Source organism: Strongyloides ratti (genome assembly GCF_001040885.1).
Source record: "Strongyloides ratti genome assembly S_ratti_ED321, chromosome : 1".
In the NCBI taxonomy this organism is placed as follows: Eukaryota; Metazoa; Nematoda; class Chromadorea; order Rhabditida; family Strongyloididae; genus Strongyloides; species Strongyloides ratti.
Genome location: NC_037307.1, coordinates 2,425,374 through 2,451,123, shown reverse-complemented (window position 1 = coordinate 2,451,123; position 25,750 = coordinate 2,425,374). Strand labels below are relative to the sequence as shown.

The window sequence follows — 25,750 nt, the reverse complement described above, 5'->3', positions numbered from 1 at the left end:
CATAGTTTTGTTTCATTGTAATATAATTATTTCAATTTATTTTTTTTACTATTCTATATTTTTTTTTGTTTATTTTTTTTCAATTGTTGTTTTGTATTTTTGGTGATTATTAAAAAAATATTATCCATGGAAAGTGTTTATCTTATATGACGATATTTCGTTTTGATTTTTATTCCTTACATTTCTCATACATTTTTAGATAACAATTGTTTTGTAAAAAGAATAGAATGAATACACGTAGATCAAGTGCAAGGATTGCTGCATTAAAAGGAAATTCATCAGAACCACAGTTAAATTCAGTTATAATTCCTTTACTTACCGTTCCTCGTTTAAAAGAAGAACTTTTAAAAAGAAAACTAAAATGTACTGGAAGAAAAGAAGCTTTAGTTGAAAGACTTATTGAATATATCAGTAAAAATAATGTAGTTTGTGATGATATTGCTTCATCATCTCAATCTGATATTAATGTAGAAATACCTACAACTGAGGAAACAGTAAAAGGTAATGTGTAACTCCTTAAAATATGATCTATTTTAAAATACTGAATTTCAAAAGTATTGATCTTTGAAATTATGTTGAATGGAGGTATTTTTAAAAAAAACATTTTTATAGTTGATATGGTGTTTTTATTTTTGTTTACTTTTACATTCAAAAAAATAGTACACATTTATGAAACTTAGAAAAGATGTAATTTTATTAATTTCCATTTGTAAATTTTTTTAATATTGAATTTAAAAGTTTTAAGTTTATCAAGAAAGGAAAAAAATTTTTTTTGGAAGAATTTATTTTTTAAATAATCTATAAAATTATTTAACATATTTTAGATTTTATAAAATTGAAATTAATATTTTCTTATATATTATTTTTTTAACAAAAATTTAAAATAATATTTTTGCAAGGTTTTTTATAATCTCGTTAATATTTTTATTTGATTTTAGAGAAGGAAATTAATTTATCTTCAGAAGAACTTCCAATTGCAAATGAAGAAATTCAAGAAAGTGTTCAAAAACAGGAAGTTACATGTTCTGATGATTCAAGTGTTGATAAAGATAATATAACCGAGAATACAGATATATTAGATGCTGTAACGGAGACGTCTCAACTTCAAGAAAATAAAAGCACGCAAAGTGATATCATAAATAAGTGTAAATTAGAAGAAGATGAAAACAAAGAAAGTGATAGAACAGAAATATATGAAAGTGAAAAAAATGAAAACAAAGAAAGTGAGAGAACAGAAACACACGAATGTGAAAAAGATGAAAGCAAAGAAGGTGAAAAAATAAGATTGTTTAAAATGGAGGAAGATGTAAATAAAGGTGATAAAATAGATACATTAAAAATGGAAGAAGATGAAAGTAAAGAAAGCGATCAAATGGAAGTATACGAACCTGTAGAAGTTGGAAGTAAAGAAAGTGATGAAATGGAAACATACGAAATTAAAGAAGTTGAAAACAGACAAAATGATAGAATGGAAGAAGATGAAATAGGACCATACAAACCCGAAAGAGATGATGACAGGGAAAGTGATAAAGTAGAAATGTACAAAATCTCAGTAAAAGATAATATTAAAAATGATAAAGTAGAAACTTGTGAAATTCAGAAAAATGAAAATAATCATTTAGAACTAAAAGGAGTAAAAAGGAAACGTAGATTTTTTGAAGAAGGTCCACCAACCAATGAAATTAATATTCCACCACCGGAAACAATAGTGAATCTTGTGGAACATTATAACAGTACAGTACAAAGTAAAAGAAAGAACTACTGTTCTTTCAATAACTATGTGTCGAATAAAGGTAAATTAAATATAGATAAAAATTCTCAAGTTCATCCTTTTCAAAGCAGAAGTAAAATACCCACATTATCGCTATTTTTCTACCATTCATATAGAATGTTAGGATTTTTTTAAGAAAAAAACTAAACATTATAAGTTTTATTACTTTGAAGTAGTAAGTTAGGGATCTTTTAAATCAAGAGCTTTATTATTTTTAATTTTTAAAATACGAACTATTGCGCTTATATGTATATTAATTTTTTTAAACATGCTGCTAGCTAAGAGCTCTTATCTAAAGTACTGTACTAGGATTTTAAAAATCATGTTTTGAGCTTAAGATTATTTTTAAAATTGATATTAGTCAAGAAAGTTATTAATCATTTTGCATAATTTTTGGTATGATGGTATATGTTCTTTTAATTTCACACTTTTCTTGAGTAAAAAAGTTTAATTTATAGTATTTTTTAATATATACGATCTTATTATTTTTTATAGACATTGAATCACCTTGTTTATTGGAGATTGACGAAAATATAAAAGAACCCAATAATGAGGATAGTCGATTAACAAATACGGGAAATCTTTTTGAAAAAATGTCAGAAAATTTGTATAATGGTAAAACAGAAAGTTATATATTTGATAATCACAGTAATGTCAATGAATATATTCAACCTCCAATTCTATATCCTGATGAACAGAATTCAGATTGTAATGGTAGTGAAAATAGACTTGCTGAATTGATGAAAGACCCCGCTGCATTGCTACAAAAGGCAACAGCTGTTCTTAAAAATTTAAATGATAGGACAGATTATCAATATGAACAATTTCCCTGTGAATCAACTTTTGTTGAAGATGTCAAACCATTACCAGAATTTCATGGAGAACCTGTACAATCAGATGTAGAAGAAGATGATTATTTTGCTAAGGCTGCTGGTATTAAGAAAAAAAAAGATAAAAATTCTGTTGTAATACCTGAAGAAGAAGCTCCTCCTATGAATGATGAAGTTGATTTAGATTACTGTAAGTTTTATTTTTATTTTAGAAAAATAATTATAAATTGTATAGATAATGCCGATCTTCACATAAAAGCTTCTGTTGATGATAAATGGCTAATAGAACCTGAAAATAGTGATGGTTTTGCATTAATGTGGGGTGGTATTCGATCTAACCATGGAATAAAATATGATAGAAATTTAAGTAGTTATAATAAAAAGTTTTGTTTTCAAGTAAAAATAATAGATCATTTGTCATTGAAACATGTACCTTTTGAAGAACGTGAACCATATGATATTCGTGTTGGTTGGTCATTAAACAACAAAAGTCAAGCACTTGGTGATTTGGCAGGAACATATTGTTTTAATAGTAAAGCAATGAAAGCTTCTGCGTGTATTTTTAGTGATTATGGTGAACCTTTCAGTATTAATGATGTTATAACAACAATATTGGATATCTCACATGGATATATTTCTTATTACAAGAACGATGAATTCTTAGGAATTGCTTTTAATGAAACTTGTTTTAAGGATAATGATGCCATCTTTGCTCATATAGCAATTAAAAATTGTAAAGTTAAGGTAAATTTTGGCCATGGATCAGAAGAAGATTTTCCTTCACGTTTTATTCCAAAAGATGTTCACTTTTTAAATACTATGAATTGTTCTGAAGAAATGATAAGGAGTAGGCAACCACCACCACGAAAAGAAGACTGTACCGTTATTATGACTGTTGGTTTACCAGGTTCTGGTAAAACAACATGGGTTCGCCAATATTTACGTGATAATCCAGATGGTCATTGGAGAGTGATATCAAGTGATGCTTTATTACAACAAATGCGTATAGATGGAATTCCACGTAAACAAATACATAGTGGAAGATGGGATATGGTTATGGGTCTTGCAGCAAAAGCTGTTGTTAAAGCAATGGGTTTAGCTTGTAGAAGAAAACACAATTATATAATTGATGGTACTAATGTTTCTAGAGATGCAAGAAAAAGGAAATTAGCACAATTTCAAGATTTTCAAAGAAAATGTGTTGTTTTAATACCTCCAGAAAAAGAACTTATTCACAGACAAATGAAACAAGAAAAACAAGATGGTATCCGACCAATACCCGCAGAAGCCATGTTAGAATTAAAAGCAACTATGTCTATTCCAGAATTGACAGAAGAACCTGTTGAAGATATTATATTTGTTGAACCTGAGCAAATATCACATGCTTTAAAAATTGTAGAAAATTATAACAAAGAAGGTGAACCATGGTTAATTCAAAAAAATAAACAGAAACGACAAAAACACAATGCTCAAATTAATAACCATAGTGTAAACAATTGATCTTATATTCTTATATTATATAGATGAAATTTGAGTTAATAAAATTTTCTTTCGGTTTTCAAAAATTTAAAAAAAAAATTAATCTTTAAACAGATATGGCTTCATGAACGCAAAAAATGCATTTTTTTTATAGAATTAGTCATCATCAAGTGGAATTTTATACAAGAATAAAACTAATGGAAAAAAAATTCAATTTTCACATGAAATAGTTTGGAGAAATCAATTTTTAAAATTTAAATTTGAATCAAAAAATTTTTAGATGGTTATAACTTTTTTGAGGAAATATTTAGCCAAGAATTAGAAAAAAACACTTGGAGATCATAAATATATATCTATTGAGTATAATGTTGTAACATTATTTCCATTGTTTTTCAAGGTAATCTTGATAACAATTGTTTTTAAATTTTTAGGAAATAAATATTTTTGTTATAAAATTTTAAAATTTACTTTATACACATACATATTTTCTTTTAAATTTTCCCTACACTTCTAATTTAATAAATGATCCTTGTACTTTAAACCGATATACTGACAATGTGATTAACGTTATAAAAGGTATTTCAAAACTTCTTTAAGCGAAAATAATTGGAACCAATTCGGGAATATTTTCTTCTCGCTTATACACAATTTCATAAAAAAATTTTTTTATAACTCTTTTCAAAATGTTTGATCCATATCATCCTGTTTGGAGACTTGTATGGAAAAATAATTTTCTTAAGAAAATCTCAAATGAAAAAGTTTATATTACAATGGGTTTGAAGAAAAAAAACTTACTGGATTCTTATAATGAATTTTCTAAATTTCATGGAGAAAATTTTAAAACATTTGAAGAAACTTTTTATGCATGGGCAGAAATGTATTTTCCTGAATATTTCACTGAAGCAATAGATACTCTTAAAAGTTTGTTTTATTTTATTATTTAATTATTTTCAATTTTAGAAGATACCGCAAATTCAGATTATTTTTTATCTGGAATATCTCGTGAAATGATGAAGAATGTAAATTTACTTTTTAAAAAAGTTAAAAATATGGATGGAGAATTTTTGATTCTTGAGTTGTTAATGAATAATCTTCAAATTTCAGATGTATTAGAATATTATATATCTTTAAATCAAGATGAATATAAATATATTGTTGATGTAATTAAAAAACTTTATGACAAATTTTCAAATATTACTAGACTTTCTAATGGTGGTTATATTAAATGTCTTATTTTTTGTGAGCGATATATTAAGAAAAATCCAGTTACTGTATGGGAAGATTTTTTAAAAATGTTGTTTTTATTAGAGGATAAACTTGGAAATATTCTTGATATTCTTGATCCTATTAAAGCAAGTATTTTTCGTCGAGAAAAAGAAGATGGTGATGATAAAATTAAAGAACTTATATATTCATTTGATATTAATATGTGTAATCCAGTAAAATTAGAAAAGTTTCGTAATCAATATGATTATGCAGATTATTTTTATAAAAATGGTCAACCACAATTTTTAGAAATTAGAAATACATATATATTAAGAAATTATCAAGTAGAGTTAATAAAGTATGCAATTAGAGGACAAAATTCTATCATAATGGCTCCAACAGGAAGTGGAAAAACATTATGTGCTGTAGAAATTATAAGATCACATATTTTAGATAACTCTTCAAATGGAAAAGGATATCGATGTTTATTTATTGCACCTACTGGTCCTTTAGTTTTACAACAATCACAAGTTTTAAAAGCTTATTTAGGAGATTTATATACAGTAACAATTTTAAATAAAAATTCTTCTGAAGAAGATGTTTTATCACAATTTTTGGCACATGATGTAATTGTTTGTACACCACAATTATTTTTGTAAGTTTATTATATAAAAAAAATTTATAAAATATTTATTTAGAAATAATCTTTTAAATAATGATAAATCAAAACAACTATATTTTAGTGATTTATCATTAATTATTTTTGATGAATGCCATCATTGTAACGCTAGTCATCCTTATAAACAAATAATGAATTTATTTCATGGAGCTATAGGTGATTATCAAAAACCACAAATTGTTGGATTAACTGCTTCTATTGGAACTGGAAAAACAATAACATATGAAGGTTGTTATAATTATTATCTAGAAATGGCTGTTAATCTTCATGCTAAACGTATTTGTTCTGTATACAAAAATAGAGATTCATTAATTAAAGTTATGAAACTTCCTGTTGATGAAATTATTGAAATTGATGTAGATCAAAGTTTATTATGGAAGAATTTTAATGATACAATAAAACATTTAGTGAATAATCTTTTAAAAGTTGATCCTACAAATAATCTTAATGAACATTTAAATGATTATCCAATATCTGATGTTACAAAACCAGGATATTTTTCTAAAATATCTAAACTTGCTACTTTTAAAGCATTTGTTAAAGATCCAGAAGTTTTTCAATGGATTGATAATTGTGTTAAGGCATTTATACATATTAATCTTGTAAAAGAAGTATCTCAACTTCTTCCTATTTCATATGTAAATATTTATTGTCAAGATTATTTAGAAAATATTGATAGTTACATGAAACCTTCTGTCTCCAGAGATGTCATATATAAACATTTAACTAATATGAAAGATACAATTACAAATGTCATTGGACAAAGTAAGAATTCATTTCCACAATATACACCTATATTTGAAAAGTTACTTGTTATTTGTAGAGAACAAATAAAAAGTCTTCCTGATTCACGTATTATAATATTTGTTCCAACTCGTTTTATTGCTGTAACATTATGTCATTCTATTGAAAGTATCAATAAAGTTAAAAATTTAAATATGCAACCAGGATACATCATTGCAAATGGAAATACAAGAATGTTAAAACAAAGTCCAGCTGAACAAAATAAAACTCTTGAAAATTTTAGAAAAGGAAATATTAATATAATTATAGCAACAACAATTGCTGAAGAAGGATTAGATATTGATGAATGTAATCTAGTAATTAAATATAATATTGCTGGAAATGAAAAAACATTAATTCAAAGGAGGGGACGTGCACGTGCTCTAAATGCTAAATCAATTCTTTTAACATGTAATAATAATTACACTTCACAGGAAGTAGCAAATTTACAAAAAGAAAAAATTATGTTTGAAATTTCTGAAACAATTAATTGTATGTCACATTCAGCTTTTACAAAAGAGGTGGAAAGAAAAAGAGCTGAAATGAAAAGTATTGCAGATGAAAAATATAAAAATGAAATTGAGAGAAGAAAATTATTATATGGAAAAGTTTATGATGTATGTTGCAAGTATTGTAAAAAATCATTAATAAAAAGTAGCGCTATTAAACAATTGGATGAAAATTATATTGTATTAGATGAAAAAATATTTAAAAAAACAATTATTGACATAGAAAAAGTACCAAATCCTGGATTAAACTTTTCTAGACTTGCAAATAGTCACTGTAAAAACTGTTATAAAAATGATATATCATCGGCCAAAATTAAAATCGGTGAAATTATTTATATTGAAGATCATTTTTACTTTAGAATTATTCTTAAAAACATCTCATTTTTGAATGTTATTGATGGTGATACATATGAAGAAAGATCAAGATGGGATGGTGTCAAGAATACTCTTTTCTTAATACCTAATGTAACCATTGGAGAACTTATTGATTACAATTCAAATTTTGAAAAAAGGGATAATAAAACTTATGTTGCATTAATGGAATGTAAAGAAGAGTTAAAATTTCAAAACAATCATTTAAGAATTTGGAAGAAGGCAGAAGAAAAAGAAATCAAAAATTTAGAAAGATTTATGGAATAATTTTTTTTTTTACCAATATTTGTAATCTTTATTTATTACCTATATATTTTCATAATAATAATTGTATTTTTGATGTATGTTAATAAAAAAACTCAATTTATTTTTTAAAAAAAAATTGCAACCTAAGTTTAATATCATAAAGTGTAAAATAAAAAGTATGTTTGAATACAAGGCAAAAAAATTAATAACAAAATTATGAATAATTTACGTAAACATAATGTTTAATTATCAAGATAAAAAAATATATATAATTTATATTTGTGTTAATTTATGCATTAGTTTTGCACAAAAAAAAATATTGATACTATGTTAACAGTTAATTAGATTACACATGGTTTTTCATCCTAAAATTATTAAATTTTCTACCCCATAATGGATATTTTTTCAATATTTTGTCATGAACCTTGCATGTATCACTAAATACATCATAATAATTTATTGTATTTCTAGAACAGAATTTCTTATCAATAATTAAAGCATTCATTTTTTTTTCATTAAATTGATCCCATTTTGGATATGGTTTTCCTGTTAACATGAAATTATTTATCATATTAATTAATTTTTCAGAAATACTTCTTTCATATGAAAATGTATCTGATCTATATCTTCTAAAATGTCTAAATGGCATTCCAAAGAAATATTCCATTTCATATCCATGCATTGCACCCATCCATTTTGGCCATGGATTTGATGATGATCTTAATTGATATTCAAAGAAATATTTATTTCCTTTAACAAAACTAGAAATATATTTTGCGTATTGAACAATATCACAATCAAAAGTAAAATCAGAAATAAGTCTTGCCGTTTTATCTCTATATTCAGGTGAATTATAATTTTTATATGCTCTTTGTATAAAAAATGAATCTTCATCATCCAAATAATATTCACTTGTTAATAATTTAACTGCATAATAAAAATTAGTTTTATTCATTCTACATGCATTAAAACTAGAATCTATTGGTTTTCTAGGATCTATCATACAACCATATTTCTCAGAACTTAAATATTGTGTCATAAAGTATGTTGATTCATTGGATGTTTTTCCAATTAATATATCAAAATTGTCCTTCATTTCTTTAAAGAAAATTTTGTTTGTAAGATTTCCTTTGAAAAATAGATTATCACTTTCAACAATTGTAAATGAATGTATGAGTGGTGATTGTTCAGGATGTATAATTCTGTTAGCAGCTTTAACAAGAGTTGTTACATCTAATAATTGAAGACACTTTAATATTTTTCTTTCACTTCCACTACAATTCAACGTTTTAGCAAGTTTCATAACATTTTCACTAACAATTTTATTTGATTGATAAGCCCATGTATTTTTAATTGATCCAGACATTAATATAACTTTACTAATATATCTTGAACTTCTTTTTGAATATAAATGAGCAGCAACTGACGCAGCACCTGTACCTTCACCAAATAATGTTATCATTTTTTTATTTCCACCAAAATATTTTATATTTTTGTATACCCATCTTAATGCTAATTGTTGATCAAGAAGTCCAACATTTCCTGTAAAAACTGAACCATTACCTAAAGTCGCAAATCCAAGTATATCTAATCTATAATTAATATTAACAACGATTGCTTTAGTTTTTGCAGCAATAACAGCACCATTGTAAATGTCTAAAGATGGTGAACCAGAGTTGTATCCTCTACCAAAAATATACACTAAAACAGCTCCACTTGGCTTTTTTGGTACCCATAAATTTAATTGAAGACAATCCTCTGAATATTTAAGAAATCTTGGATGCCAATAATCCATTCCAATATATCCAGTATATTTTGGGATAAAGAAACATGTTCTAGCAAGTTCTCGAGCAAAAAAACCATCAGGTATGTCTTTTATTTCTAATGGTACCGGTGGTTTAAATCTTAGTTTTCCTATAGGGGCCAATGCAAATGGTATACCAAAGTATCCTACAACAGAATTTCTATATTTTCTCTAAAAAGAAATTTTTTTGAAATAAAAAAAAGACAATTTTCTTACAAGTGATTTCCCATATATTTTTCCATATTTTGTTTGAACATAATCTTGTGAGGCACAAAGGAATGCATTGAGCAAAATAATTAACAATATAGTAATTTTCATTTTTTTTTGCCTTAAAAAATTATAAAATAATATTGAATAAAATTTTTATCGTTTCAATAAATGTAAATATCAAACAAAAAATGTTTCATATTTTAATTATCTAACGACTAAAAGCTTTTATTCGTTATAGGCGTGTCAGAAAAAAAAAGTGCTACATAAATATTTAAATTTTTATATATTAACTAAATATCAAATTTAATAATTTATAATTTTTTATTGTTTAAAATACAATTACTTAGTACTTATAAGTTTTTAGATAATTATTATTAAGTTATTAATAATTTGCTTTAAATTAAAATACTAAAAAAATTTCTAAACAAAATTGTTATTGTAATTTAAAAAAATACCTTTTATGAATGAAAATTTTAATTAATCAAATATATCACATAAAGTACTATATTATTTTTTTACTATAAAATAGTACAAGTTTATTTAATTTTTAGAAAGTTATATTGACATAAATTCATTTTTAAATATTTAAATTTAAACGATTTTTTAGATTCGAATTTTTATACCCTATTTTCAAAACATCTATAGAAAAAAAAATTGTGAAATAAAAAAGATGCTAATTCAAATCAACTGATTTGAAATAATTTTCTAGTTAATACTATGGATTTACTGAATAGGCCTTAAAAATTTGAATCTTCAATGAAAAAAAGATTTCAATAGAAATTTACATTTCTCAATTTATTATTAATACACATTTTCATTTATAAAATTATTTGCTATTCTATTTTTTCAACAAAAAACATGTGTTACACTTTATTAATTAAAAAGCTAAAAAATTTAGATTGCAATAGTTTAAAAAAATAATTGAAATTCAATATACAATGCAAAAAAATTTTTAAATTAAAATATTTCTAAAATCATGGTGTAAAATTTTTATAAAAATTAATATACTTCTACAATATTTCTAGACTCTCCTGTCATTTGAAAAATTCTTGCGCCTCAATGAAGCCACGTACACTGCAATCATATAGTTTTAATTATTGACATTAATGTCGTGGCTTATTTATAGACTTATTCTTTTAGATTCAAAAAAAATTTTTTTATAATAACTTTTTATGTAATTTAGAAAATTAATTTTATTTCAAAATTGGAAAAATATCATAATACAATAAAAAAAATGAAAATTTATTTACAAAAATTACAATAATAAAAATTAATATTAATATCAGTTAAGTAAATAACCGTAAAAATAAAAAGATATTTCTCAATTTTCATTGCTTCAAACTTTGTTCGAACTTCGGCATCATAAATATTGATATGAATTAGATATCAGTAAGCTAGCAATAAATGTTTTCCAATATTACATTGAAATAGTTTTGTTTTTTTTTTGTAATAAAAACAATTTCCTCATAAATAAAATTTTTGGAAATGTTAAAAAATCAGAAAAAAAAAGAGAAGTTAATATTTTAAATTTTACCTATATAGTACTAATATACTTATTTTTAATTGCTGCTTTTTTAATAATAATTAATATGTTAGCCATTTCATTCATTATCTCAGGTGAAAACAAAAAATTTGCAGGTAGTATATTTCTTATTCTAATATAAAACAAAGCAATTGATTTAAATCCTTCTTTATCAGTGTTTAACTGTGTAGATATAAAATAACTGCAACCGGGAAAAAAAGAATTTACAAAAAGATTTAACATATCATTTCTGGATATGATACTTTCCCATTGGAAAAATCGTTTTAAATCAGAAAAATCAAATTCTAAAGTAAATGAAATATTAGCCAAATAACCATGTAACTTTGGGAAAATATTTTTTTTGATAAAATCTGTAAAACTTTTTTGAGAAAATATGTTTTTCCAAATTTTCAAAAACCTAAGTGGAGATAAATCTTTACCCTCCCATAATTGTAATCCTTTTGCAATTTTATTTCTAATCATATAATGTACATGTTTTAAATGTTTTGGCATAACTTCATGTATTGGTATAAACCATTTGTGAAGAGGTAAACGATCAGTTATTGGATCCCATGATTCAATTTCACTTTCAATTTTAGGAACAATGAAGCGAATTTTAATATATTCTTTAAACCAATGTGGTATAACATCATCATATTCCATAAAAAATGTTTTTAATACATCACATTCTTCTTTAGGTTTCCACGATAAGATACTTCTTCTTATAGGGACATGTAATGATTCATATACAATTCGATCATATATTGGTAAATCTGAAATTTTTTTGTACATTTTATAGTTTTGTGGTTCCAATTCACGATTATCTATAGATTTAAGAAACGCTTTCCACATCAAAAAACTATTTTTAGGATTTGAAGAATTTTCTTGTACTTCAAATGCATTCCACCTAGTAAATTGCCTTGAATAATATGGTAAAATTTTTAAAACTATTACTTCATTTATAATACCTTTATTTTCAGGTATATTTTCTCCACGATTGTAAAGATCAACAACAAAATCAAACACTGTAGTAATATTATCAAATCTTAAATTATTAAATTCATTTAATTTTTTAATAATATATTCCGTTCCATCTAACTCATCTTTTAATTTAGAAATACCATCTTGAATTTCATTAAAATCATTTTTGTATTTATTTATTAAAATTTTTTTCTCTACATATTCTTTTCCACTTTTTTCAATTTCAAATTCTGCCATTGAACACAACATATTTAAATTTTGTGTTACTTCAGGTATATTGTATTTTGAATACTTTTCATCTAATTCATCAAATCCATAACATTTTGTTGATAATAATGAATGCATACTATCAAAAACTCTTGTATTTTTCCCAGTCATATCAATAATTTTCATTGAGGTATCACTTAAATTTTTTGTTGCATCAACTTTAGTTATATCATAATAATCTTCATATTTAACTACTTCTTTTTTCTTATTCTTATTTTTCCTCGATTCTTCATTTTTTTCGTTCTTTTGAGTTTCATTTTTATTTTTTGATTTTTCAATAGTATTTTTATTTTCAAAATCATATGAACCCAAAGCACCTCTTCCGGGTCTTACATTTACTTCAATTGTATCTATAGTACCTTGTTTATCTTTTCCTAGACCTTTTGTTTCATCATAACCCATCTTTTTCATAATGTTCATAATAACACTACCTTTTGTAATGTTACTAGTTGCAGAATTTCTCATTCCAGCAAACTCATTTGAGAATGACTTTTTTGTATTTGTTTTTATATTTTTAATATCTTTTTTCTCTTCTGTAATCTTTTCATCGGTATCTTTAGTTGTTCCACCAGAAACAAAATTAATTGGTTTTGATAATTTCTTTTTTTCATCTTCATATTTTTTACTTTTTGATTTACTGCTTTCTTCTATATCATCAGGTTTAAAAATACCTATAAAAAAATTAGAAAATTTTAGTATAATTAGATAACTTACCATAAATATGATCTTCTTTCGTCATATTGTATCTTCGTTTCCGATTCATTCCATCAATTGCATCTTCATAATCCATAGAATTAATATCAAAATCAATTGCTTCTTCCTCACTTTCAGACATTTTCCTTTGTAAAGTTTTAATTTGATTGGCAAATAATTAAGATATGAAAAAATAATTAATAATGGCACATGAATTTTAAATAAAGCAACACTGAAAAATCATAGAAAGAAGTTTGGAATAACGTTATAGGTATTTGTTTCAAGTTCAAAAACAGGAAGCTTACAAAAAGAAAAATAATGTTTAGATAAATAATTTCTTAAGATTAATGAATTTTAAGAAACAAAAAAAAGAAAACATGTTTTTTAGACTAATTTATGGATCATACTATTTGAAAACAAAAAATAAAATTATTTATTTTTGAAGAATACTCATTAACGGCACTTACAAAAACATTTTTGGATATTTCAAGTTTAGTTTAAAGTTTAATTTTTTTTTAAATCTAATTACTCATTCTTTTTTTCATATTTAAATTTATTTTACTTTTACAAGTCATTTTATTACAAAAAAAATATTAAAATCATTAAATTTTTTATATAGTTTCAAAAGGGATTTTATTTAAAATGCGTATTTAAATTTTCTATTTCATTAATTATTTTGAAATAGGAAGAAAGTGACAACATATTACTATGCACAAAATCTGATATTTTAAAATATTGACTATATGACAATTATAAAAAATAATGAATAATTTAAAAAAATGGGCAAACTTAATTAAAACTTTTTTATGTTATTCACTTTACATTGTTTTTTTATTTTTATTTCACTCCAAAGAAAACTTTTACTATTAATATCTTTTACTTTTGTTTTTTTTTGTATAAAAATGAAAAATGTTATGTTTTTTAATGAATTTTAAAGGTATTTATTGAATGGTTAATAAAAATAATATGAAAATCAAAGATAAAGTTTTATGCTAATAAACAATGAATCATAGTATTACATTTGTAGATATACTTCATCAATTTTCAAAAGGTTAATTATGCTGTAGTTTAATAAATCTCAAAAATCATTCAAAGTTTTTTAATGATAATTTGAAATAACCATAACTTTTTTTTTGTTAATTTTAATGAAATTTATTAATTATTTAATTTTTTTTTTTAATTTTACAAAAAAAAAAAAGAAATTATTAACAATTATGAAACAGAAGAAACATTTTCAAATCTAATTGGTGTAACAAAAAAAAAGATTGTCAATTGTATACAATGAAATACAATTAAAAATTGAAAGTTGCTGATAATTTATATGGATTAATATTAATAATCTTATAGTAAGAGGATATTTAAAAGGTTATCAAAAAACATTTATAAAATATTAACATTTTGCTGAGTTATATCTGTTTTTATCATGTATCAATTATTTATAGTATTGATAATAATTTGTCAATTATACATTTGCAATACTTTTGATAATTTTGATTTGTTTTCAATACTTTCTCAAAGAGATCCAAATATTATTTATCATTCTCCTATTTCACTCAAGTTAGTAAATGTAAGTTAGCTATATTTTATTTTCTTTAATATTTTTAGGAATACCTTCAAAATTTTGGCTATATTAATCTTACAAAAATTAATGATACAGATATATTAAATCCTATGCCAAATAATATTTTATCAGAATCTATAAAAGAATTCCAAAGATTTAGTGGTTTAGCAGAAACGGGTATTTTAGATGATGAAACAAGATTAAAAATGGGTGAACCACGTTGTGGCATGAGTGATATTGAATCAGAAGATAAGAATGATGTTAAAAAACGTTCAACAAAAAGATGGACTAAATCAAGTATATCTTATACAATTAGTAAATTTTCCCAGAAAATCGACTCATCAGACAGTAAGAATGGATTATATGAAGCATTTGGTTTATGGAGTGCTGTTGTTCCATTAAAATTTTATGAAACATTATATGGTGGAGATATTGACATAAGATTTGAAACTGGAAAACACAATGATCCCTGGCCATTTGATGGTAGTGGAGGAACTTTAGGTATGTTTGAATTATTTTAAAAAAAATAATATATTAAATAAATTAAATTTTACTTAATTAATATTATTCAAATTTTTTTTAAAGCTCATGCAACATTGGGACAAGGAGGATTTTTACACTTTGATGATTCTGAAAATTGGAAATATGTTAAGGAAAATGATAAACTTGAAGAAAATGAAATTGACTATTTAAATATTGCAACACATGAAATAGGTCATGCTTTAGGTTTGAAACATTCTGGTGATCCTAATTCAATAATGACTCCATTCTATAGAAGAAATGTTGATAAAAATGGAAACTATATTAAACCAAAACTATCTTCTAGTGATATACAAAATATTCAGAGAATGTATGGTGGTTCATTAAATCAAGATAATACTTTGTTTTATCTTTTTAATGAATTTTCTACAAATTTCTTTAATAATAATCCACCAACTCAATATAATCCTTACTATAATCAAGATCGTTACAAAAATGAAAATTATATACCTTCATATTTTTTTTATTTTCCTTTTTTTGGTTAAATTTATTGAAATAATATTTTAAGAATTAAAACACATAATATTTTCTAATTTGTTTATTAATTACTAAAAAGTTATCCTAAAACGAAATTTGTTTTTTAAATTTTTAAATAGCGTTTTGTCTTCATATTACTTACATCAGCTGATAACAGAATCAGTTTAAAAATAATATTTTTAAATAATCATTTTATCCTAAAATATAGTATATATTTAAAATGTCAAAAGATGATGAGACAGAAGCATATGTAGTTTGGACAACAATTCCTTTATTAACGTAAGTCTAAAAATGTTTGTTAAAATTATGTGATAATAGTTGGATGTTTCCTTTTGCTGGACATGTAGGAATTACTTATTCTAATGGAAAGTCAACAGATTTTTTAGGGTCTAATTTTGTAAATGTAAGACTTATTTTATTATATTAATATTAATAAAAATTTAGAAAGGAAAACTTGGATTTGGAAAACCAATTTATCGTTATAAAATTAATCTATCACCAGAACAGATAGAGAAATATAATAAAGCTATTGATAAAAATGTTGAAAAGTACAATAGAAAAATGCATACATTAATTGGGACAAATTGTCATTCATATGTTTGTGATATTCTAAATGATTGTGGTTATTTAGATGGAAATTGGAATCAATTTAAATTAGTAAGAAATATATTATTTAATGGAGAGGCAATTAATAAAAAAGATCTTTGGAAACATTGGCTTCCTCCTTTTATTATTTATGGTGGATTAATTTTATTGTTATGCTTAACATTATGATAATTCTTATAATAAATTAGCCCAATTTAAGCTAGTAAAATTCTCTTTTATTTTTAAACATTCAAAATACTTTTACTTAAAGAAAAAAAATTGCAATAGTTAAATGAAGCAACTTTTTTTTTAATTTTAGAGAATAATTATTAACAACTTTTTCATATCTAATTTAATTTAAAAATCAAGACAATGAATTTCAAATAAAGTTTGAGAAATATAGTTTTATCTTCATAACTATTATATCAACAATTAAAATTGTAATTTTTGTAAATAAATTTTTATTTATTTTCAATTTTTTTATTATGGTTTTTTTTTTTAATTTTAGAAAAAAAAATTAAGTTTTTAGCCAACGCAAAAAAGTTTCTATAAATAAATGTTCACAATAAAATATGTTTTTTTTTCGAGAAATTAAAAATAATTTTTATGTAATATTTTTAGATATAAAAAAGAACAATATAATGATAAGAAATATCATTTTTAAAAATTTTATCTTTACAAAAAAAAGATTAAAGTTGAAACACTTAAAGTTGCAAGATAAGTAAACTCATTGTAGTTTGAATTTTGAAAATTGCAAAAAATTGTTCTTGAAAGAGAAAACTACATATAAAATTTACAATTATAACAGTAATAAACAGATTGATAAGAAAAATGATTTTTTTTTTATAAATTTTATTATTGAGTTTTTGTTCTTAATAGAAATGTTTTAAAAAAGAAAATTGATAAGAATAAAAAGTTGTTAATTTCTTTTCATATAAAGATAGTAACAATCTGACTTTATAAGAAGATAAAAAATTCTTTTCAAGTACATGATATTAAAAATTAAGAAATTTATCTAAATTTTGGATATAGTTAAAGAGATTGAAAACAAATCTATTAAATTTCATTTTAAAAACTTTTAATAAAATTTTTAAATAATTTTATAAATGATAATGTCAATGACAGTCTGATGGAGCATACCATTTTCCCAAAAAAAAGAGAATGTGTTTATAAAAGCATTAAAAAAAAACTTTATTCAAAACAGAAAAGTCAATTAAACTTCAATCATTATTCTTATTGAAAACAATTTTTTTGGAAAATAGAAAGTGGTTTTTAAATCTAAAGAATGATTTTCCAATTTAAGTATGCTTAATGTATTGCAGTAACAGGAAAATATATTTTATTTTAAATTTTATAAAAATAAATTAAGAATGAATCATTAAACTACCGTCAATTTGTATAATTTAACAACAAAAATTTACATGACTTTATTAAAGTGCAAGGATTCTAAAAAATCTTGTAACTTTATTATTAAAATTATATTTATTTTATAAAAAAAAATAATATCCTTTATAGAAACCGATTTTATAAAAGAAATACGTCTACCAATAAATGTTAATTTTAGTTATAATTTAACAAAATTATATTTAAATATTTATTTGATTTCCTTTAAAAATTTTTTTCACTTAAGCAACAAAAAAAAACATAAAGTTTTCCCAAAATATATTATAAATAGTAGAAATATTATGGTGTGTTGTCCTTTATAAAATTAATATAAATAAATTTTTATTTTTAAATTTATTTAAATATTCTAAATATATTCTAATATAATGGTTTTTCAAAATATATTGTAAAAATATAATATAAAATTTTTATGGTTTTGTTTAATTATTTTTATTCTTAAATAAACTTTTATCTCTTGAAATAATTGTTTTTTCAATATGTTATCTATTCATAAAATGACAAAATTTTCTTTATACATAATTTATCTGTAGTGTTAGTAAAACAATAAGTTTAATAGAAGAGAATAAACAATTACTATGTAAAAATTTTTATACATAATAAATAAAGTGAAATACAAAATTGTTTAAATAAAAATTTGAAATAATATTTTTTAAAAAATTCATTACATTAAGTGATCTTGATGTATATTTTTTTTATGAATTAATAAAATACATAAATCATGTTGTTATGTTTTTTTTTTGTATCTCAGGATAATTTGAAATTAATTTACAAAAGAAAAAAACATTAAAAATTGTAAGTAGTAAAATTTATAGTAAAAATATTTTTCCCCCAAAAATTTTTCTATTATTTTAAATAAAGTAAGGACCATAATAAAATGTAATGGAATAAATATTTTTTTTTTAACAAAGTTTTTGTTTAATTGGTTTTAAAAAATAAAGTAAAACAAGTTTTTATGAAGTCAATTTATTATAATTTTTAACTTTAATGGTAAAATAGAATAAATTATTTTACCATATGTAAAGAATTATATGTTATTAATGAATTGTTTTTGGTTTATTAAAGAATAGTCAAAAATAAAACATTTTAAAGTAATAATAGAAGTACATTTAATATTAATTTTTATTAATATTAATTTTGAAGAAATTTTAAACTTTATATAACTTTATAGTTTTTTTTTTTTAATAAATGAAATTATTTTTATTTCTTTAATTACTTTTCATATTAATTTTTTTTAAATAAAATTGAAAAATTTGACATTTAGATAAATTAATGAAATAAAATTAATTTTTTTTATTTGAAAATGAATTATTTTAAGAAGTTTGATTTGATAAAACTTTAAACATTTTTTAAAACATTAAATTTGAAGTATCATATTATTGTGTATACTTTGTATTAATGTTACAATGTAAACAGAATATTTCTAATGTTTTATATTTATTTATTTTCAATTATAAAATAAAAAAACAAATATGTTTTTAAAAAGTAAAAACTTAATGATGAGAAGATTTAAATTATTAAAAAAATTTTAATATTATTTGAATAAAAAAAATTTTATTTTTATTATTTTAACAAAATTATTATTAATTTTTTAGTTTACATTGTTAAATAAATTGACAAGTAAATCCTTTTATCCATTATAATATATAATATATATGTATGAAAACAAATAGGAGGATGACTATCACTCAAAAACAACGATAATATATTAAAAATTGTTATATCAATAAAGATCATATAAATTGGCATGTTTTGTGTATTAAAAAGTTTTTTTTTTCTGACACATTAAAATTGACAAAAAAAAAATTTAAAGAAAATAATAAACTAAACATTATATACATAAAGGTAAAATTTTATTTAGAAAACTAAAAAAAACAATAATATTTACAAAAAAAAAAATAAAGTCTTTTCTTCGACTTTTGTTAGTTGGTTTCAAAATTTTACTATTGGTTGTACTATATCGTTGTTAATCTATTGGCTATAAAAGAAACAACTAGTCAAAATACTTCTTAATAATTTTAAAATTAAAAATTTTCTTCCAACTTGAATATATAATAGCTTTTATTATATTTTATCATAATAAAATGGGTTGTTCTTTTTAAAAAAATTAAACTATCCTTTATTATAATATATGGATGAGAATCTTTACTTGTTATAACTTAAATCAATTTATAATTGTTGAATTTAATAAAATACAATATATAAATTTATTTCCTTTTTAAATTTTATAAGTTGTTATGTTAATTTAAAAGATTGTTAAATATAACTTATAACATTGTGTTTTTTTTTTCTGATACAAAGGTGGTTATCTATTTATCTATTTATTTAAATGTCTAAAAAAAAAATTGTGTTTTAGGTATTATTTATGTTAATTTCATATCATGTTATATTCTATTATTTCTATTCTTATTGCTGCATTCACACATGGAGACAATTATAATATTCCTCCGATGGTTGATGTAGATGATGTTTCCGAAAATGAAGTTAATAATCCAGTTAAATATAATATTAGGCCAACTACTAATTTTTTTAACTGTAATTTTATTTTATTTTTTTTATTACGTTTTTTTTCATTTTTTTAGTTGACAAGCTTAATTTAAATCCAGATAATTGTAATGAGGATAATGTTGATATTATTAGTGTTGAAATTTTAAGATCTCTTTTTAATATTAATTATGATAAACAAATTTTACCAAAAAAACGTGGTGTAGATGTAATAATAGAATTAGCCTTACAAAATTTTAATGATGTTGATGAGAGTACTGGAAGTTTTACAGCTGATATATTATTGTCACAAATTTGGCACGATCCCAGACTCGATTTTTCACAATATTCACATTGCCTAGAAAATTTAACATTAAATTATCAAGTTGTTGAAAAGATATGGCAACCGTTTGTTTGTGTAGTAAACAGTAAAAGAAGTGTTCTTCATAGTTCTCCAACACCAAATACATTTTTATTAATTTATCCCAATGGAACAGTATGGTTAAATTCAAGGTTACGGGTAGAAGCACCATGTTACCTAGATTTAGTATTATTTCCAATTGATCATAATGTTAGTAATTAAAATTTATCCTCATTATTATAATGTTAAATATTACCCATAAATTTTTATTATTATTATTGTTATCATAAAATTTTTTATTTATTTTTTTTAGGAATGTGAACTTATTATTGAATCATATGCTTATAATACAGATAAAGTTAGACTTAAATGGAGAAGTTGGGATCCAGTATTTTCTTATGAAACAAAAACAAAATTACCTGATTTTGAACTTATAAAATTAAAATGGTCAGAAAATTCATTTTATTATGCTGCTGGAAAATGGGATCAACTTAGTGTATCATTTATATTAAAAAGAAAAGTTGGATTTTATATTCTTTATGTTTATATTCCAATATATATTTGTGTTTTGGTATCATGGATAGCATTTTGGTTAGATTATCGTGCATTACCAGCTCGAATGACACTTGGTGTTAGTGCCTTAATGGCATTAACATTTCAGTACGGTAATGTTGCTAGAACTATGCCAAAAGTCAGTTATATAAAATCTATTGATGTCTGGATACTTATGGCATGCCTTTTTGTTTTTAGTTCATTAGTTGAGTTAGCTATTGTAGGATATATTGATAGAGTTTCAAGAAGACCACATTTATATAATAATGGAAAAAAAAGAAAAAAATCGAAAAAAGGAGATTTTGAATCTATTTGTAATATAAGAATACCTAAAGCAAAAAGTTATGGTTCTATAAATGGGAATATAGTTTTGGGAAATGAGATTAGAGATGATAATTCAGAAGATGGAAATCAACAAGGACATACACAACAATATACAAGTACAGATGGTCAAAATTCTTTTATATTTAAAAGTAAAAATAATTTTAATCATGATTGTGAGGATAATAATAAATCTATTTTAAAAAGGTTTGTTTATCAAATTATTTTTAATAATAAATTATTTTAGTACTATATTTCGTAATCCAGATCAATGGGATAGGATAGCTAGAAGAATATTTCCTGCTCTTTTTACTATTTTTAATATTATTTATTGGACACATTTTTTGTCGTTAGTTAACAAAACTGCTCTTCAATATTATTAATTTTAATAATTATAAAAGTAATTTTAATATCATTAAATAAAATGTAATATTACATTAAAAAAAAATTATATATTTAAAAGAAGTTTTTTTATATTCTGGAAATTATATATATATATATGTATATATATTATTTTGGACTTTCACTTGTAGATCTATTTACATTACTTTCATCAATTAATTCACGAACTAATGCAAATTGACCATTTCTTATAAGAGAATCAATAAAAGGACCCATCCAATGATTTTTTGTCTGTAAAATATTAATTAATGTTTCAATTTGTTCTTTAGAATTTTCCTATAAATAAATTATTAGATATATATTTTTAAAAAGAGAAAATATTTAACTAACTTTAGAATAAACTTCATTCATTTCATAACTTTTAAGTACCCTTCTTGATACTAACATAGGAACAATGTCTTTCATTGAAATACCAACAAGTTTGACACGTAAAATATCTAAATTAATAGCCTGCTCAGCCTTAATTTCATTCAAACTTTTTGAAAAAGGTAAAGGAATAGATGTAGAAATCGGTGATGCTTGCATATTTTTTCTAAAAAAATAAAAAAAATAAAAAAAAAAAAACAAATCATAAATAAATAAAATAACAAGTTTTTTAATGTGACAAACTACGATATATAAAAATTACTTTTTTTTAAAAAAAAAAAATTTATTTTTTTTTAAAAAATAACAAGCAAAATAACGGCCCACTAAATTAATATTCTTTAACAAAAATAAATTTTGTTTTTATATTTTTTAATATGTCTATATATGTATTTGGTTTTAACACATCAATCTAAATATTAGTATCTTTTTATACCAACTATAAAGATAGTTTGAAATACATAAAATTTTATAGGAAAACGATCATCATATCAAATAAAGATATATATGTATATAATATAACTAGTAAATGTCCACAATCCATTATCTTTAAAAAGATGGACTAAATAACATTATAAGATATAGGAACAGTCAAATTAAGGAAAGAACAATATAGAAGTAACTTGGTTGAATGGATAAAAATATTATACAATTGAGTTAATCATACTTATTTAAACAAAGTCCTCTTAATAAAATATGATGAGAAAAAGGAAAAAAAAAATGTTAAAAACTTTCATTTACAAAAAAAAAATGTTAAATAAAAAATTAAGTAAATATTTAAGATAAAAATTTTATAATATAATAATTATGTTATATATTTTTTTTATATAATAACACTCGAGTACATTTCTGGAATATTAGGAATAAAAAAATAGTTAAAATAAATGGTTTCCGGTATAAATAGTATATGTAAAAAATGGGAAAAGATTGAAAATGTTTTTCAACAACAAAACGATAAATATGTTAATTATAGTTACAATAAGATTAAAAATATATAAATTGTTTATTAAAAAAAATTTTTTTCTAAATGTATTAAGATTAAATTGTTTAGATTAAAGTTGTATAGTGAAAAAAAAGCTAATAATAATATTTTGCATAGTATATTTAAAATTGTAGAAATTTAATCTTTTGTGTATATTTTATTAATTTAACATATTGTAGGTATAAATTTTTCAAAATATTATTTTAAATATTTTTAAAGACAATGTAAAATTATATAGTAAGATTATTAATTTCTGTATAAACATGGCAAAATATTTTAGAAATTGAAGCTTATTGTTCTTATCTTTATGGCATTTGTCTTTTGTTTACTATAATATTCCGTATAAACATATTTCATTTAAATTTATTCTTATTCTTAATACTAAAAGAGGATTAAATGACCTTTTTGATTTAATGATAAATTTGTTTTTATAAATGCAAAAAGAAAATAATTTGAATGTTGTTGGCATGGAAACCAATGTGATAAAGAAAGTAATAGCTTTTATTCATTTAAACTTTTTTTTTTTATAAAATTTGTTTATCTATTTATTTTCTTTTTTTTTTTTACAATAAATGGAAACTGAAGACCACCATATGAACGAGGAAGTACCAGGACCTTCTGATGAAAGAAAAATACAAGAACGGTTAATTATGTTACAGATGAAGTTAGAAAAAGCTCGAAAACATAAGGTTTGCTAACAAAAAAAAAAACTAAATATATTTTCTTAAATATTTTTAGGAATTATATATAGATTATATAAAAAATAAATATCCTGGATTTAAAATGCCTAAAGTTTATAATGAAAAAAATAATGAAATAGATTTTTATAGAAATAATTCAATTAATGATTGGAAATTTAAATCTAATTATAATAATTATGGGTCAGGAAATTATTATTATACAGGTACCAGATTACTAGAGCAATTGGAGACGTCAAAATATTTTTGGGATATCAATAAATATAAAATAACTAGTAATAATAATAAAAGACTAAAGAATTTAGATAATCAAATTGGATTTGGGTAAGCAAATAAATAAATAATAAGAATGTTAAAAAAAAATACATCATATTATAGTGGTATTATTTTACATAGTGAAATGCCAATGGCTGTTACTAGAATAAAGGAAGTTAAAGCTGATCTTGTAAATTTAAGAAATTATAGATTGAATATGGGAAGTGAAGAGTATTTTAGACTTAGGAATGATAAAGAAAGTCAAAATATGGATAATTCTTTAGAATGGAATGATGATAGTTTAAACAAGACTACAAATGAGTTATTAGAATTGAGAAAACAAATTATTAATCTAAATTTAGACATAGAAGATTATAGAGAAATTGATATTAATCAAAACATACAAAATAATACTGTTGGCATAAATAATGTCTTTGACGATGGGGACACTAAATTTGATACTAAAAATATTTTTATAAATGATGAAAAAAATGAGGAAGATAATATGATAAATAATAAAAATAAATTAAGTGAAGAAATAGTAAATTCACATATTAATATAAAAAAGGATGAAGAAGAGGATAATATTAAAATTTCTAAAAACAGAACAATAAACTTTATATCAAATAGTCAATCAAATGCTATTAATAAATCATCTTCTGGTAAGCTTCTAAAAGTATTTATTCACATCACTTTTTTTTTACTATTACATCTATTTAATCATAATAGCAACAACCTACATATATCATATACCACATAACTTATTACTTTATCTTATTATTTAAATAACAATTATTACTTTTAGAACAACTTAAAAATAATGAAAAAACTGATGAAAATACAATTTCATCTGTAGATGAAAAATTAAAAATGTTATTTGGTAATAAAGATAAAACAACTGAGATTGATGATGCATCTTACAACAAATACTCAAAAGAAAAAGATGAAGATTTAAAAAGTGCAACAAAAACTGATTTTTTGGACAACCTGTTTAACAAGAATAAAAAAGAAATTAAAGATAATAAAGTTAACATTGTTTTTAAAAAATCTCAAAATGATGAAAGTGATGATGATTTTTTTAATTAATTATATTTTATTTTTTTTATAAAATTTTATTCATTTCTATAAAATATGTAGTGAAAGCAATTTCATTGATAAAAACATTAAAGTCATGATAATATAATGTTAAGGAATATCTACATTGTTTTTTATGTTTGTTATTAAAATATATATTTAATTTTCTTCCCAATTCAATTTCTTCGTTAACATTCATTTGTTTCATTTCATCTAAATAATGCCAATTTTAATTATATATAATATATTATATATATATATATTAATACATATCTATATAAATTTACTTTTTTATATTTTATTAAATTAATAATTTTTAATTTTTTTTTTAAATAGGAAATT

At 22.1% G+C, this 25,750-nt stretch overlaps 9 protein-coding genes across 9 annotated transcripts; 6 read left to right on the top strand and 3 right to left on the bottom strand.

The window, feature by feature from the left end:
• Window positions 1-227: 227 nt before the first annotated feature.
• Window positions 228-4,101, top strand: SRAE_1000076000 (B30.2/SPRY domain and SAP domain and SPla/RYanodine receptor SPRY domain and Concanavalin A-like lectin/glucanases superfamily domain and SPla/RYanodine receptor subgroup domain and P-loop containing nucleoside triphosphate hydrolase domain-containing protein; the record flags this gene model as incomplete). The annotated part of the gene is made up of 4 exons (XM_024647632.1): window positions 228-501; window positions 939-1,793; window positions 2,267-2,791; window positions 2,837-4,101. 4 exons carry the CDS (start codon window positions 228-230, stop codon window positions 4,099-4,101), a joined length of 2,919 nt encoding a protein of 972 aa, XP_024501690.1.
• A 662-nt stretch (window positions 4,102-4,763) lies between these two features.
• SRAE_1000075900 (Helicase, C-terminal domain and DNA/RNA helicase, DEAD/DEAH box type, N-terminal domain and Helicase, superfamily 1/2, ATP-binding domain and P-loop containing nucleoside triphosphate hydrolase domain-containing protein) lies at window positions 4,764-7,896 on the top strand (the record flags this gene model as incomplete). The annotated part of the gene is made up of 3 exons (XM_024647631.1): window positions 4,764-5,001; window positions 5,041-5,941; window positions 5,985-7,896. The coding sequence occupies 3 exons, from the start codon at window positions 4,764-4,766 to the stop codon at window positions 7,894-7,896; spliced, it is 3,051 nt and encodes a 1,016-aa protein (XP_024501689.1).
• Window positions 7,897-8,221: 325 nt separating this feature from the next.
• Window positions 8,222-8,914, bottom strand: SRAE_1000075800 (Cholinesterase family and Carboxylesterase, type B domain-containing protein; the record flags this gene model as incomplete). Its single annotated transcript, XM_024647629.1, has 1 exon — window positions 8,222-8,914. One exon carries the CDS (start codon window positions 8,912-8,914, stop codon window positions 8,222-8,224), a length of 693 nt encoding a protein of 230 aa, XP_024501688.1.
• A 2,509-nt stretch (window positions 8,915-11,423) lies between these two features.
• On the bottom strand, window positions 11,424-13,494 carry SRAE_1000075750 (Tuftelin-interacting protein 11; the record flags this gene model as incomplete). The annotated part of the gene is made up of 4 exons (XM_024647628.1): window positions 11,424-12,301; window positions 12,380-12,400; window positions 12,533-13,270; window positions 13,374-13,494. 4 exons carry the CDS (start codon window positions 13,492-13,494, stop codon window positions 11,424-11,426), a joined length of 1,758 nt encoding a protein of 585 aa, XP_024501687.1.
• A 1,281-nt stretch (window positions 13,495-14,775) lies between these two features.
• SRAE_1000075700 (FI21212p1) lies at window positions 14,776-15,938 on the top strand (the record flags this gene model as incomplete). Its single annotated transcript, XM_024647627.1, has 3 exons — window positions 14,776-14,919; window positions 14,958-15,414; window positions 15,499-15,938. The coding sequence occupies 3 exons, from the start codon at window positions 14,776-14,778 to the stop codon at window positions 15,936-15,938; spliced, it is 1,041 nt and encodes a 346-aa protein (XP_024501686.1).
• A 212-nt stretch (window positions 15,939-16,150) lies between these two features.
• Window positions 16,151-16,704, top strand: SRAE_1000075600 (Transmembrane protein 222; the record flags this gene model as incomplete). The annotated part of the gene is made up of 3 exons (XM_024647626.1): window positions 16,151-16,209; window positions 16,249-16,333; window positions 16,375-16,704. 3 exons carry the CDS (start codon window positions 16,151-16,153, stop codon window positions 16,702-16,704), a joined length of 474 nt encoding a protein of 157 aa, XP_024501685.1.
• A 3,593-nt stretch (window positions 16,705-20,297) lies between these two features.
• Window positions 20,298-22,017, top strand: SRAE_1000075500 (Gamma-aminobutyric acid A receptor/Glycine receptor alpha family and Neurotransmitter-gated ion-channel transmembrane domain and Neurotransmitter-gated ion-channel family and Neurotransmitter-gated ion-channel ligand-binding domain-containing protein; the record flags this gene model as incomplete). The annotated part of the gene is made up of 4 exons (XM_024647625.1): window positions 20,298-20,451; window positions 20,499-20,971; window positions 21,075-21,841; window positions 21,882-22,017. The coding sequence occupies 4 exons, from the start codon at window positions 20,298-20,300 to the stop codon at window positions 22,015-22,017; spliced, it is 1,530 nt and encodes a 509-aa protein (XP_024501684.1).
• A 127-nt stretch (window positions 22,018-22,144) lies between these two features.
• On the bottom strand, window positions 22,145-22,561 carry SRAE_1000075400 (CARD domain and Death-like domain-containing protein; the record flags this gene model as incomplete). Its single annotated transcript, XM_024647624.1, has 2 exons — window positions 22,145-22,312; window positions 22,367-22,561. 2 exons carry the CDS (start codon window positions 22,559-22,561, stop codon window positions 22,145-22,147), a joined length of 363 nt encoding a protein of 120 aa, XP_024501683.1.
• A 1,392-nt stretch (window positions 22,562-23,953) lies between these two features.
• On the top strand, window positions 23,954-25,420 carry SRAE_1000075300 (Hypothetical protein; the record flags this gene model as incomplete). The annotated part of the gene is made up of 4 exons (XM_024647623.1): window positions 23,954-24,070; window positions 24,120-24,403; window positions 24,458-24,996; window positions 25,140-25,420. 4 exons carry the CDS (start codon window positions 23,954-23,956, stop codon window positions 25,418-25,420), a joined length of 1,221 nt encoding a protein of 406 aa, XP_024501682.1.
• Window positions 25,421-25,750: the final 330 nt, after the last annotated feature.